Source organism: Perca fluviatilis, chromosome 22 (genome assembly GCF_010015445.1).
Source record: "Perca fluviatilis chromosome 22, GENO_Pfluv_1.0, whole genome shotgun sequence".
NCBI classification, from domain to species: Eukaryota; Metazoa; Chordata; class Actinopteri; order Perciformes; family Percidae; genus Perca; species Perca fluviatilis.
This window is the reverse complement of record NC_053133.1, coordinates 2,623,373-2,639,369: the sequence shown is the minus strand read 5'-3', so window position 1 is coordinate 2,639,369 and position 15,997 is coordinate 2,623,373. Positions and strand designations below refer to the sequence as shown.

Genomic DNA, 15,997 nt, shown 5'->3' with positions numbered 1-15,997 from the left:
AGTGGTAGAGTTGTGAAAATGTTTAATTTTACCTTAACTTTTTGTCCTCAACCCAATTTTTAATTGTCAACATTGCAATGGAAATGTAATGTCCGATATGCATTATAGGTAGCATTTGTACTTTAACAGTGCGTGAAGTCATTTTTACATTACATCACATTACATTAGTGCAAGTACATGAGCTTCAAATAAGGCAAACTACAAAGAGCCACATGAAAGCGCTTTTTATTTTTTTTAATGCGTGATAAGAGGCTGGTTATAACACAAATAGGCTGTTGGGTACAACAGAACCTTCTTTTTTCTTTTTTGGGCTTTTCTGCCTTTATTTTGACAGGACAGCTAGGTAAGAAAGGGGAGAAAGAGGGGGAAGACATGCAGTAAATAGTCACAGGTCAGATCTGAACCCTGGACCTCTGCATCGAGGCATAAACCACTCAGTATATGTGCGCCAGCTCTACCCACTGAGCCAACCCGGCCACAGCAACAACAAACAACAACAACAAAAAAGTAGCGATGCATCGACCCGATCTGCAGGATTGTCCTCACGTTAGCTTCCGTGAAAGTGATTCTCATGATTTACATGCAGTTTGGTTCACAGATTTTATCGGCTCCCAGTATGTGTGTGTGTGTGTGTGTGTGTGTGTGTGTATACCTCTGTCCGAACAGTAGTGTGGACCTGGTCTCAGCGTCGTTAAAAGCGGAGGGGGAGCAGCAGATGACCATGGTGGTCCGACAGTTCCCTCCCAGGGAGTCCTGCAGGATCCTGGTCATCTTACTGTCTCTGTACGGCACATAGCTCTGACAGAGGACACACATTAGAATCCACAGCACACACATGGGGTTCCTACTGACATCATTTACATTTCTAGGTATAATGTGTTTGTAAGAGTCATTTTCAAAGCCATCATTTTTAGATTGCACATTATTATCACTCATTGTTTAAAATATATCTGGGTTTGTCCTGTCTCACAATGGACCAATGCGCCAAAACGTTCTCTATACAGGACAACCCTGTGTATATACAAGAACCTCAGCTGCTGGCCATTGGAACATTTCAATATAAATGTAGACAATGTTTACATCATTCTTGTTTAGAGGGATCCTGATCAAATGGAACATTTCAAAATAAATTATCATTCTCCATTATCATAACATTTGAATCACATTTTAACACACACATTGTTTATTTATTAGCATTAAATCCCTCTGAAAACACCCCCCAGGAAGTGCTGCCTGCCTCACCGAGCCCTCTGCCAGAGCTGAAATGACATTTCCCAGTGAAGACAGGGACTTGTTGATCATCTTGGCTTCATCCAGCACAGTGCCCTCTGCTCCCGTTTTACCCACCTGGGAAACACACAGTGACTTCTCTTAATCAGGCTGGAACCAGACTTTACTGTAGCATTAGAAACACCAACATTATTTGACAGGATTACTCTGCACAACTAAAAGCATAACCCCTATTCTCCGCCGCGGACCCCACGAGCAATCGCAACCATTCAAATCAGGCCGGCTTACACACTGGCTGCGTGGCGTGAGCGAGTCAGCTGCGTGGCGTGTCCGTTTTTATTTCGGCTCCCACGTTGACAGGTTAGAGCTTGCACACCGCCTGCGTGACACGCACGTCTCAGGCGTGGCTCAAAAACAGGTGCATGCTAGAAATAGGACAATTTTTCACGCGACATGCAAGCGTGAGCGTTTTATGTCATTTTGACACAAATACATATTAATAAATGATATTTTGATGTTTGAAAGTCTCTAGGTTTTGACATAATTGCAGATATAAATGTAATTAAAAAAAATTATAATTATCGATTTTCAAATATTGCACCTGTGAATACAGAACCAAATATTCTGTAGCCTATTTTGCCGTCAATACTGCCGACGTTGTCTTTGCTGTAGTCAAATGAGTATATATTTTTGTTTATGGGAAACATCCATGTGTCCAGACAAGGCTAGCAGCAGCAGCGCCGCATCAGACACGTTTCTGGTGTGCAAAGACAGAGAAAACGCCACGCAGGTGACACGCAACAGAAACGCCACACTCACGCCACGCCACGCCACGCAGGTAGTGTGCCGTTCGGCCTGCCGAGCAGGAAGTGAAACAGCGAGACTAGACTCCAGTCAATTTACCAAAAGACACCACCAACACAGTGCTACCCTTGGCTTATGAACATCTCATATTGACGGACAGATTACTGTCGTGTCCGGAGCAGCAGCAATAGTGTGTCAAAGTTTCGTTACATTAATTCAGTCAATACAACTTTAACCATATTATTGGTTTAAAAAGGTCCCATATTATGCTCACTTGTATTTTGGGTTTCTACTACAACATGTTTACATGCTTTACATACTGTCTATCTCAATATACCTGTTTTCACCCTCAGTCTGTTTTAGTGCCGGTCTCTTTAAGCCCTCCCTAAAAAGCCCAGTCTGCTCTGATTGGTCAATGTTTCTCAGAGTCACAGCACTGTCATTTGGTCATTTGGGCAAGATACTGAACCCATAGACAGTCAAATGAATGGACAAAGCCACGCCGTAGACTTGCAACGGAGAGACCAGTGAAGGATATTAGAAGCACTTTCCCGGTGCTGGCTGAGCGTTACTGAGCAGCCTCCAACTGAGCTTGAAGACGTAGATGTAACGTGAGCAACCTGTCTGAAAGTGTGAAGTCTTCTGGTAGCTGTGCCAAGAGAAATCTCAATCATTCCCAATCTTACAGAGACGGAGAGCGTAGGTATATGTAAGGAGATAACATGGACACAGGCTAATTACTGATCACTAACATGCTAGTTAACATTAGTAATTAAACTTAAAAAGCTAATGGAAGTCCAAACTGCCTCTGAGCTTCTCCTGTACTATACGGTAATTCCTCTACTATGAGACAGTAAGTCGCGTGGTTATGAAACAATCGTTAGCCTATTTTTACAAAAGCATCTGCTACGGAGCCATAACGTGAGGTACAAGGTAATGGAGCCTTTTATACATTGTCGTGTTTCTTTAGAAATAAACAGTGGACAAATAGAGTCTTTACACGCTTCAGATGTAAAGTTATTCGCTGTCAAATTGACGCCAAAATGAATGGGAGTCAATGGGATGCTAACGGGAGGTGATGGCTTGATAGCATCAAAATGGCGCCATAGGAGCTACGCTTTGTGGAGGCTTGCTTACCCCCTTGACTGAACCCCAAATAATGCGCCATCGGTGTATGAATGTTTATCTGATGAGCAAGTGGCACCTTGTATGGCAGCCTCCTCCAACAGTGCATGGTTGTGTGCATGATACCATTGCAACTTTCTGCATTTTTTTCCCACAACACTCCTTTAAACATGCTATAACCTAACTTTACTGTAAGGGCACACTATTGAGATCTTCCTTTGTATTTTTGTAGTATGTATGTGTGCATGGATTAGAGGATGGATACCAGAACCGGCGGTTCGGACAGATATTTAGAAATGATGTTCGGGTTCGGGCTCGGTCACATCAGGTGCATAAGGCATTGAACATTTTAAATTTAAAAAAGCTTATTATGTAGGTGCGCGCCTGTGTTAACGTGCACTTGTTGCCACGTGTGCGCTGATGCGCTCATCTTTGTACATTTCCGAATGCCTTCCTACAGTTGCTTAAAAAAAGCTTTCCACACAAACCAACGTACATGTGTCATCATCTCAAAAATGAGATTTTAACTGTCGGGTGTGGACATAAATATCTTAATGCCTGTCGGGCTCGGGTCGGGTAAGGTTACTGCTCTGTCGGACGCGGGCCAGGCTCAGACAGAAAAATGGGGCCCGATCCGCACTCCGACATCCGCGTGGATGTCATATGTCATATGACTGTGTGCCTATGTGTATGTATGATGTGTATAAGCTATTGGACACCCTAATTTCCTTCAGGATAAATAAAGTATCTCTATCTATCTATCTATCTATCTATCTATGAATGGTGCCTGTAGTGTGTAAAGCGCTTTGAGTTAGGGCTGCACGACACGAGGAAAATATGCAATATGCGATAACGTTGTTGAATACTTCAAAAACGATATTACATGCGATACATAAACAGATATTAAAGTGTACTCAGTTCTGCATTTCTGCTGCTTTCAGTATTGTTCTACAATACAACAAATGGCATGTTGAATTTAAAACAAATGAAATCTCTCTGAAATGTAGTGGAGTAGAAGTAGAAAGTGGCATTAAAGGAAAGACTCAAGTAAAGTACATGTACCTTAAATTTGTACTTAAGTGCAGTACTTGAGTAAATGTAGTCAGTTACATTCCACTGCTGAATGCAAACCTCACTTTTTACAATATGGGACCTATACGGTTTAGAAGCAAAATAAAAATTAAAACCGGAGAAAAATGCAGATGCAGAAACTGGGAAGCCACAGAGGCAAAGAGGAGACGGAGGGAGGTGGAGGACGAGGGCAGGATGGAAACCTACTTTTTCACTACCAGCCAGATCCACCAGGTAGAGCTTGCCGGTGAATTTCTGTCCAGTCTGAGAGTTTTCCTGCTTGATGTTGATGAGGAAGATGCTGTGACTCCTGGAACTGTGCTCGTTCATGTCTCGCACACACACACACACACACACACACACACACACACACACACACACACACACACACACACACACACACACACACACACACACACACACACACACACACACACACACACACACACTTTAAGTAGCAAGTGCTAACCATGCATTTTTAGTATTATCTATGAATAATAACAATAATTTATAATTATTCATAATAGTATTAGTAAGAATATTATTAATAATAATATTTACTATGCTATGAGTAAAATAAAACACGACACACGATTTGTGCGTCTCAATCTGGGTTTTTGGTCAGCTCTGTGCGTTGCTATGGTTTCTAACAGTTTGCAAGGCTGCAGACCCGATAAGAAGGAGAAACACAACTACTTTTAAACTTGATCAAAGACTTGGATATCAACAGGTTTTTGAATATGAGCACACATCGCTACGTTGACCTTTTCTAGAAGATGGTTGAAGGAATAAAAGGGTGACGCTGTGTTCACACGCTCCAACAAGTCCTCCACCGCTGGAAAACTTTGAAAAAGTCCTGTTTTGCACAGCTACATGTAAATGGGAATATTAGTGGAGGACTCACTTTCATTAGCCGTGTAGACAGTTTAGTCAGAATATAGTCTTTTTAGGAATAAGGGCAAAAAACAGAATATTATGTGCATGTCATTGTCTACTGTCTCCACAGAGTATTTACTGGTGTGGGAACACATAGTTCATGAATAATAAATAGGGCTTATAATGAGTAGCTGTTTCAAAAACACCACATAAATCATTTTGGGTCACTTATTTTATTGGCCAAAGGTACCTAACACGTTTTACTATTGTATCCATGCAGTGACAGTCTGATGTTTAGATAACTTAACTTTTCATTTCAGAAAATATTAGATGCAAAAAAGAGTCATGTGAAATCAAAGATTATCAGAAGATGCACCAAAGAGTAAAATTAAACTCAGTATAACTACAGTTTAGGCCAAAACACATGATATCACATTGTGTCATTAAGCCTGTAACAATTATTACATAATTGTCTATTGTCAATATTTCTACGTAATCGCGATTTCTTTGTCTAACCACAATGAATGAATGAAAAACCGGCCACGGACAATCTATTGTTATTATTATTTTAATTATTAGTTGTTGGAACTTGACCCTTAACACATTCATAGTAACAAAAATGACAAGGGAGGGGATACAGTTAGAAAAAAAATGGTATAGCAATAAAGGGGCGTTGTTTACTTCATAGGTTGTGTATTTGTGTTATTACATTATCTGGGTCATATGACAGTGATCTATAACCAAATGAAGTATGCTGGGATTAATTCAGAACTTAAACAAAAGTAATAAATAAATAAATGTTTTTAAATTTGATTGAGACAATTATATTATGATCCCAATTATTTCTGAGACAATTAACTGTACAGCAACATTTGGAATTGTTACAGCTCTAATTGTGTGTTTTACAAACCCCGCCTGTTTGAACATTTCTGTCTCATTATGTGTGGCACAGGCAGCGTCTTGGCGGATGAGAGTCTCGCTGCAGTCAGGAGACTCGGCGAGGTTGAACCCATGAGAGGCTGCAGCCCCTAAAGGCTCTCAGTGCACCAACTCACTTGTGACAGCCACATGCCGGTTGTTTTTGCCTTCGTCTATGGCATCCATGACCTCCTCAGGAGTGCTCACAAAACGCTCGGTACACCCCTGGAGACGCATGCAGTCACAAAGAAAAGCTGTGTTCAACAGCCCTGCAGCAGGCCGGTTTTACAGTCAGACAATTATTAGCAGAGGAGATGGTGACATACTGTATCAGGCTGATGCTTTCAGAGGGAAAGTTATGAAAGGAGAGGGATCTTATTACCTTGTGTTCCCAGTATATTTTATACTCTATCTTCATTCCCCCATCTAATTAAATAAAACTCACACTTTAAAGCAATATAAAAGATAAAAAAACTCATTCCACTAAAAACAATTATTGTAAAAGTCTGTATTGCGCAGGTTATGTAACATATACCAGCCTCTCTCAATCTTTTTTGTGCCAAGGCCCAGTAATGTGTGGCCCTTATCCTCTAGGTTACTTACTCTAATAAAGCAGTCCCACAGCAGCCCATGCCCGGTTATGTAGCCTATTTTATTTTTTTGGTAAGGTCCCACGGCCAAGTAGGCATTGCTCCGCGGCCCGGCACCCATAGTTTGAAAAAGGCTAGTCTCACATAGCCAGACCTTCCTCCACAGTGCTGCGGAGGAGGGTCTGGCTAGTCCACATAGCATTCCGGGATGGGAGAACAACATTCTCTGGTTTATTGGCATTTCTTTAAACCAATCACAATCGTCATGGGCAGCGCTAAGCTCCGCACGGAGCCACGGTGCCTCTGCTAAATAGCCTCTGGAAGGAACTTGTTTTGGTGGAACGTGTGTACGTTCAAAAGTAGTTTTAGTCGTGCAACAGAAAACTCAGATTGGACAGATAGTCTAGCTAGCTGTCTGGATTTACCCTGCAGAGATCTGAGAACAGTTAACCATAGTCCTCATGAATCCACCGGAGGTTAGAACGCCAACACAAAGAAAGAGGAAGGGGACGGACATCGGCGAAAAGGCAGAATTTTCTGCGGCATCGAAGCAATCCCAGAAGTGGAAAGTCGAGGATCTAGACTAGAGAAAGGCTGACATATACCCTCTTCTTATCGTGCAGATCACAGATGTGCCATTGTTTTCTACATCATATCTTCTTATGTCATTCGTAGCTAATGCATTACAACTGGCTGGGACAAACAATCAATGTTGCAACCTCAAATAACGTTTCTCAACACAGAAATAAATGGCCATGTGTCTCACCTTGACATAGGGCACCCTGTTTTTATCTTCGTGTACAGACAGGTTGATCTTTGACACTGTGGAGGAGAAGGAAAGTACACATCAGGTCGATCATGTTGTTTGCATCAGGGTCGGAATGATAATGATAAGAAGCCACGAGAGACTTGAAACATACCATCCAAGCAGTCCTTGATTTTGTCCAAATAGATTTCAAAATATGAAACCTGCAAAGCAACGCTTCCAGTGAGAGTTAACCAACGTTATGGCGTGTACTTGACAGAGTTTCTGCAAGTTTCGCCAAGTTAAATTTAAGACTTTTTAAGACCTTTTTAAGACCATTATGAATGAAATTTAAGACCTTTATTACAACATCAACTAAGCCCGATAAAAAGGTTTCTCTAGGTATCTCTAAACTTGCACTTCCCCATAGCTGAAGAATAAAATCAGTTTTATGTCTGTGGTACAATCTAAAAGAGACTCGCGCCAATAACACAAAAGCTGATTGGCTGCAATATAAGTAGCATGTTGGTCTCATTTGTAGTCTTAATACAGCCAAATCATATTTGGACTAGCCAAAGAAAGAACTACAAGAAAAAATGAGCATTAGAGGTAGCGTTGCATGGACGTAGGGGAATTAAGACCTGTTTAAAATGATTTAAGACATAGAACACATACTTGAACGAATGTAAGACTTTTTAAGGCCTAAAATTTAAAGTTTGAAATTTAAGACTTTATAAGACCCCGCGGAAACCCTGCTTGATGTTTAAAAGCCCCCGAGCACCTGATGGAGAGGAACATACTTTGATGTGAAACTCCAGGTTCTCATCCATGGAATAAATGTAGTTGAAGATGTCTTGAACAATTCTGGGAATGATTCCCATCATCTCTGGGTCGTGGAGATCTCCCTTTAGTACACAATAATATATATACATATAAAACGTGTGAACAAGACAGCACAGCATTGATCTTTAGCTTTTTCAGTCACTATTTTTAGTATTTTTGCTCAGTGGTAAAAGCAACAGTTAAAATGTTACCTCCATTGTGTGTGTTTTACCAGAGGATGTCTGCCCATAGGCAAATATTGTCCCATTGTAGCCCCCTAGCACATCTGTACACATCCAGACAAGGAAATAACACTTTCAGTATTGAGGTTTGGGCTTGTACTGCCAGGGTTTTAGTGTGTCACTGCCTCTGAGACTACATGTGCATTCTGCTGTACATCTTACCTCTGACAATCTGCTGAGCCACAGCGTTGTAGAACTGCACCTGAGTTGTATTGGACTGGAACACGCGGTCAAAGTGGTACGGTTTACCCTGTGAAGAGGAGGGGGTGCAGTGATGAGCACCAGTATCACACATGCCAACATGAATTTCCATATTGCTACGCGGCGATAGGCCGACCTAGCTCCACATAAGTCCACTGCATGTTAGCAATTTACCTAGGCAGGTGTGATTATCAAAAAAAACTGTAAAGGGAAAAATATTCGGAGGAGTGGTTGTAAGCATCACGCCTGTAACAATTAATACATAATTGTCTAATCGCAATATTTTCACGTAATCGCCGTATCTTTGTTTAACTGCAATTAATTGCTAACATTAGCTAAGGGGTATGGCTTTTGATGGTAATTGTTGATTTTGTTTAGATACGCCAAATTTTAATTTATATAAATGATTATTGGTCAGACTGTTGAGCTAAAGCTATGCTTTTTGTTGTTGTTGTTGTTGTTGGCACTTCTTTATTTACGAAAGAACAGAGGCAGTGATTTTTATGAATGAAGATACATGTTCTATTGTCAACTTTATGTTTATATAAATTTAAGAAGAAAAAAAATTATGTTTGGCTGTGCATTTGTGTTATGACATTATCTGGGTCACATGACAGTGATATAGGGAAAAGATGTTACCTCGAATTCATTCAAAACTTTGTTTGATTTGTTTGCAAAAGTAATAAATCCATAAATATTTTTAAATCACAATCACAGTTATTTCTGGGAGAAATTTTGAATTGTTACAGCTCTAGTCAGCATGCGTTCATACAGGAAACAATAAGACTTCTAATATGGACTGCTGAGCTTCAGAATAAAAGAGGTGGGTGGCAGATAGTGTTAAGGTAATATTAGTCTCGCTTTGCCAGGCCTTCCTCCACAGGGCTGCAGGGGAAGGGCTGGCTAGTCCACACAGCATTCTGGGACGGGAGACAAACGTGCTCTGGTTTATTGGCATTTCTTTAACCCAATCATAATTGTCTTGGGCGGCACTAAGAACCGGACAGAGCCACGGTGCCTCTGAAAAATAGCCTCTGGAAGGAACTTGTTTTGGTGGAACGTGTGTACGTTCAAAAGTAGTTTTAGTCGTGCAACAGAAAACTCAGATTGGACAGATAGTCTAGCTAGCTGTCTGGATTTACCCTGCAGAGATCTGAGGAGCAGTTAACCATAGTCCTCACAAATCCACCGGAGGTTAGAACGCCAACACAAAGACAGAGGAAGGTAACGAACATCTGGGCGAAAAGAGCATGATCCGGCAGAATGTACGCCGGCACCGTAGCATTCCCAGAAGTGGAACGTCGTGGATATAGACTAATGACACAGAAATAGAGTCTGTTTAATAAATGAGTCATCATTAGGGTGTAGCCTAATGCTCTAATGACTGCCGAGTACAGCTCAGCAGTTGAATTTAAAAACTGTAATTACTAGTTTCACATAGATTACATCAAACACAGCTTGATGTAGCAGCAGGTACTTTACGTGCACTTTTCTCAAATGGAGGAAGTGACTTAATCAGGCTTCAGTTTCCTGCAGAATCTGCTTCTAGGCTCTGCTACAACCTGCAGTCCCTGCTGCCAGCCACACAGGCAAAATGTTGAGATGAACTCTTCAGTCTGTCCCTGTACAGCCAAGTCATCAAGCTTTTTCATGGCACTGAGTTGAAAAACCAGCAATGTATTTATCAATACCCACCACTGCGCCCTATATTAATCTGTCAACTGGCTCTCCCTTCACACTCGCCGTAAGATTCACTGGTTCACTTTCATTTACAAGACCCTTCTTGGCCGATCACCTCCTTACTTAGGTCACCTGCTGCAGCCAAAATCTGTCACGTACAACACCCGGTCCTCACTTCATCTTCAATTAAGCATTTCCAAAACCAGCTCTGCCTCTGGTCTCGCATCTTTTCAATCTGCCGCCGCTCGCGACTGGAATGCTCTGCAAAAGAGTCTCAAACTGGACAAATTCATTTCCATTTCATCCTTCAAAACCATCATATTGGGCGCCCGGATAGCTCAGTTGGTAGAGACCATATACTGTATAGAGGTTTACTCCTCGACGCAGCTGGCCCGGGTTTGACTCTGACCTGCGGCCCTTTGCTGCACGTCATTCCCCCTCTCTCTCCCCTTTCATTTCATCAGCTGTCCTGTCAATAAAAGCCTAAAAATGCCCAAAGAATAATCTTTAAAAAACAATCATATCATCCTTGTTCACGGACATATGCAGTTGCTTCTCTACATAATAATTTTTCCAGCTAAATATGTTAATGGTTTCTCCTTCTCTTACTCACCCATGTACCTGGGAACTCATTATAAGTGTTTCCTGTTGTCTGTGAAGTATTTCAAATGTATTTTATGTCATTTCTAAACTGTATGTATTTCCAATGTATTTATTTTCTAGCCCTCCTTCCCTTTCCCTAAGTGGCTTTGCCACTTGTCAGGCCGCCATGAGGACCTGTTCTTAATGACTTGCCTGTAAAAATAAAGGTGAAATAAAAACAATTTAATAAAATAAAAAATATAACAGCATATCACATTATGGGGAACCACTACATATACAAGCACACACATTTTCCTTCATCTCCAAAATTTGTCCATCAGGGTCAGTATCTGATCATGTGCAATACACAATAAATCCTAATAACTGGTATAAAAAAAATATAAAGATTATAGGCTGACTGACATTTTTAACAGTACTGATAATCGTGGTCAATGTTGTTGTATTATAATTGTTATTTTGTCTGACTGAGTCAATACCTGATTACTTTGGCATGGCACATGAACAAGGTGCACATATTACATAAACCAGTTTTTTGTTTTTTAAGATTATAGTACGATGAATGTGAAATGACCTTGGAAAAAGGCGTGTGATGCCAACTGCGCTATCTCCATGACAACTGAGTAAAATCCTTCTGCTGAGCTCTGGAAAAAGCTAGTAAGTGGACATTGAGTTACATTTCTTTGTCAAAATAAAAAGATTTCTGGCTAATCAGCAACAAACATACAGTTTTCTTATTGGCAGTTAGGAATGTTAAACTGTCACAAATCTGGATCATATTCTGAATATTTTGGCACAGATGTTCATGTGTTACATTAACTAAATAGTGGAGGGAGAAAAAGCAACACATATCTGAGGCATGGCCTAATGCTGCCTTAGGTAAGATCTGCACTGAAAATAGCAGTAAAACAGTACAACAACACTTTTCCACATGACATAACTGGTTATCTGTTGGCCTACGACAAAGCAACCATTCATCTTTTTTTTTTTTTTTTATTTGCAATGGTTATGAACATCAGGCTGAAACAAAAGGCTAATGCAACCCCTGCCATATGTCCTATAAAAGCCGAGTCTAAATTCATACAGAGATTAAACTTCAGGGTGACAAATGAAAGGAAAAACCCACATAAAGTATGTTAGTAAGGTGTTGTTTCATCACAAGCCTTCAGAGCACATACAGTGTCGTATCAGTGTCATAGATTGTGCAAGTGTGGTGGAGGTATTAGCACCATTCTTCTAAAAAATATATATTCACTCACTCACAGTACTGGAGAGTGCAAAACAGGGTTGGGCTATATATTAATATAAATTGTTATTGTGATACGAGACTAAATATCATCTTAGATTTTGGATATCGTGTTATGACGTAAGTGTTGTCTTTTCCTGGTTTTTTAAAGGCTGCATTACACTAAAGTGATGTCATTTTCGGAACTTTCCAGACTGTTCTCGCAGTTATATACTTTGCCTTTACCCACTTAGTCATTATATCAATTATATGTATCAAAAATCTTTTTGTGTAAATAAGGGACATTCTAAAACGCTTAACGTGGTTAAAGTTGGTAAAGCAATATGAGAGAGAAATAAGGTGATGATTGATCGTTGTTTAGGTACATTGAACTACGTTAAGCGTTTTCCTTACAATACTGTAATGAAGCAGAAACGCTTAATGTCAGTTACCGCTCATAATAATTGGACTTTGGGTTACATTTTTGGACAGTTTTCAGTGGTTATGAGAAGCAATATGAGAGACAAATGTGGTAATCATTGATCATTGTTTAGGTACATTAAACCACGTGAAGCTTTTTCCTCGCCATAGGCGCCAATGAAGAAGAAAACGTTAATGTGAGATAACTTCTATAAACGTTGGATTTCGGTTTCGTGTTTTTGACAGGCTTAAGTGTTCATGACAAGATATGGACATGAGAAATTTGGTGATCACTGATCGTTCTTTAGGTACATTAAACTTTTTCACGTTAAGCGTTTTAGAATGTCCCTGTAAATAATTTGTGAAAGCACTAATTGTCAACCCTACAATATTGTCGTAATATCGATATTGAGGAATTTGCATTGGTCAAAAATGTTGTGATATTTGATGTGATATAGGCCTACATGTATAGTGAAATAGTGATATATAGTGGAAAGATCTCCCATACTGTAGGTGTTCACTGTGAAAGCCATAGGCCTATAATATGATTCTCATTTTTCATACTCATTGAACCGTTCACATTGTGCCCTGTATGAAAGACTGCATTTGTTATGGTTCTCTACACATTTATTCAAGTTTTGCCTTTAATTTGTTACCAGTGTCTGGCCTTACTAGCAAGCTTTTTCACACATTCATTAATTTAGTCTTTTAGTCACAGGACTGTACAGTGGCCATTTTGGAACTTTTTTAATTCATCTTGTCAGAATCACCTCAAAAGGACCACTTTCATCAGACTATAAGCTTTACTTTTTAATGCTCAGCTCAACATCCAACCTAAGCTGTGTCTAGTCAGCTTTTATAGCCAACATAGCACGCTAGCATTATCATGACTCTGCCAAGACATTAGCATGCTAGGGTTAGCATTAACCTCAAAGTAGTGTCCTGCCGAGGCCGATTAGGCGCAGGTGGAGCTGATGAAGTACAGGTGAAACTGATTAAAGTTAGATAAAACAGACTAATTTTAGCTTCACTGACGAAAGTCCAGACTGGTTCAAGTTGAGAAAAGTCAGACGTCTTTAAATCGACACCATACTGCTGCCAACTTTAGGGGAAAGTGAATCCCCTGGAAAGGCTAATACAGAGCTAACGTTACACTCACTAAAGGCACACTACTAAAGCAGTAGATGACTGTATTTCGTGCAAACATTGTAACAAGCAAGGCAAAGAAGCTATAATTATTCTAAATAATTCAGAACGAGTTTAATCTTATGTATTTGGAGTATTGCTGATTACCAAAGTCAGATTAAATTGCTAGAATTTTGAATTAAGTTTGGTCCATGTTAGCAACGATTGCTTAGAGGTTTAACTTCATTTTAAAGCCGTGTTTTCCAGGCTATCTATGACACCAAAAGAGTCATTTTAAAACCAGAACTAAAGACAACATATATCTGCATTATAATTAGTAGCCTAGCCTGTGGTTAAGGAAACTTAAACATATTTTTATTGAACATGTTCTGACTTTCACTAGCTGAAATGAAAAGTGGAAGAAGTGGAGCGCTGAATTAAGTTTATCTTCTGATCCCAGAGCTGTGAAATAGAGAAAAACACTCACCGCAATCTGCACGCAGTCGTCCCCTTGAAATGTCGGGATGTACTTGTCCCCCCGAGCCAACTCCGATTTGTTCAGCGGCCTGAAACGGCACACAACCTTGATGGTGGTCTGCGCTGCGGGGTCCGCCATCTCCGCCGCTGTGGATGGGGGACTGCTCCGTGACCCAAAGCCTCCGTCCTCCCGGTACACTCTCTCTGACAGATAGAGAAACAAACATAGGGAGCCAGAGAGGATGCCGCGCCCCCACAGAGAAGGTAGCCTACTCAGCTGCTATTCCAGCTGACTAGGTAACTGTGTTGGATTAATATCGCATTATTTACAGGCAAAAAGTGAATTTCCACTGAAATGGTTGGTGCACCAACCTGGTAGTAGGGTAGATCAGGTACAGAGGTACACACAGTTGAAACACATTGTGCACAACAAGCTTGAGCTGTGATCAGGGGCGATTTTTAGGATCAGACCTTTAGGGGGGTTCAGCCCCTAATGAGAACGAAGTTCAACATGACAGTCAATCTCCCTCAGTCTGGGGCTCCATGCAAGATCTCACCTCGTGGGGCATTAATGATCATGAGGAAGGTGAGGTATCAGCCCAGAACTACACGGCAGGACCTGGTCAATGACCTGAAGAGAGCTGGTACCACAGTCTAAAAGAAAACCATTAGTAACACACTACGCCGTCCTGGATTAAAATCCTGCAGTGCACGCAAGGTCCCCCTACTCAAGCCAGCGCATGTCCAGGCCCGTCTGAAGTTTGCCAATGACCATCTGGATGATCCAGAAGAGGAATGGGAGAAGGTCATGTGGTCTGATGAGACAAAAATAGAGCTTTTTGGTCTAAACTCCACTCGCTGTGTTTGGAGGAAGAAGAAGGATGAGTACAACCCCAAGAACACCATCCCAACCGTGGAGCATGGAGGTGGAAACCTCATTCTTTGGGGATGCTTTTCTGCATCTGTATTGAGGGGAGGATGGATGGGGCCATGTATCGCAAGATCTTGGCCAACAACCTCCTTCCATCAGTAAGAGCATTGAAGATGGGTCCTGGCTGGGTCTTCCAGCATGACAACAACCCGAAACACACAGCCAGGGCAACTAAGGAGTGGCTCCGTAAGAAGCATCTCAAGGTCCTGGAGTGGCCTAGCCAGTCTCCAGACCTGAACCCAATAGAAAATCTTTGGAGGGAGCTGAAAGTCCGTATTGCCCAGCAACAGCCCCGAAACCTGAAGGATCTGGAGGTCTGTGGGCCAAAATCCCTGCTGCAGTGTGTGCAAACCTGGTCAAGAACTACAGGAAACGTATGATCTCTGTAATTGCAAACAAAGGTTTCTGTACCAAATATTAAGTTCTGCTTTTCTGATGTATCAAATACTTATGTCATGCAATAAAATGCAAATTAATTACTTAAAATTCATACAATGTGATTTTCTGGATTTTTGTTTGAAGAGTACCTATGATAAAAATTACATGCTTTGTAAGTGGGAAAACCTGCAAAATTGGCAGTGTATCAAATACTTGTTCTCCCCACTGTATGTCATTTTTAAACAGTAGTCTACTTTGCATTAAAAATCATATATTTTCCTTGTTGATGCAATTGTCGACAGGGCTGTACACTCGACACTCTCTCGGTGGAGGAAGGTCTGGCAAAGCGAGACTAACTCGACACTGACACATCTGTCGTGAGGCTCTTGGCCTTTAATACGAGTGTGTCTTTTTTTACGTGCTGCATTTGCTTCAGCCTTTAACATTACTGCATCATTTGGAGTTGTTGAAGCATGTTATCTTTTTCTTTTTCTATTGTGAAGGACGGAAGTACGGTATGGTTTGTTTTTCTCTGTG

At 40.9% G+C, this 15,997-nt stretch overlaps 1 protein-coding gene across 2 annotated transcripts in view; it reads right to left on the bottom strand.

Annotated features, from left to right (window-relative positions):
• Nucleotides 1–14,684, bottom strand: part of LOC120552716 (kinesin-1 heavy chain-like) — a 48,053-nt gene extending 33,369 nt beyond the window's left edge. The window contains exons 1-10 of one of the 2 annotated variants that reach the window (XM_039790939.1): nt 14,162–14,684; nt 8,586–8,673; nt 8,394–8,467; nt 8,160–8,264; nt 7,535–7,583; nt 7,381–7,436; nt 6,162–6,249; nt 4,438–4,562; nt 1,243–1,347; nt 653–798 (exon numbers count right to left, since the gene is read on the bottom strand). In XM_039790939.1, the coding sequence (XP_039646873.1) occupies nt 653–798; nt 1,243–1,347; nt 4,438–4,562; nt 6,162–6,249; nt 7,381–7,436; nt 7,535–7,583; nt 8,160–8,264; nt 8,394–8,467; nt 8,586–8,673; nt 14,162–14,290 (965 nt within the window). In that variant the 5' untranslated portion in view covers nt 14,291–14,684. The remainder of the gene's footprint in view (nt 1–652; nt 799–1,242; nt 1,348–4,437; nt 4,563–6,161; nt 6,250–7,380; nt 7,437–7,534; nt 7,584–8,159; nt 8,265–8,393; nt 8,468–8,585; nt 8,674–14,161) is intronic. The other variant, XM_039790940.1, reaches the window with a different exon arrangement.
• Nucleotides 14,685–15,997: the final 1,313 nt, after the last annotated feature.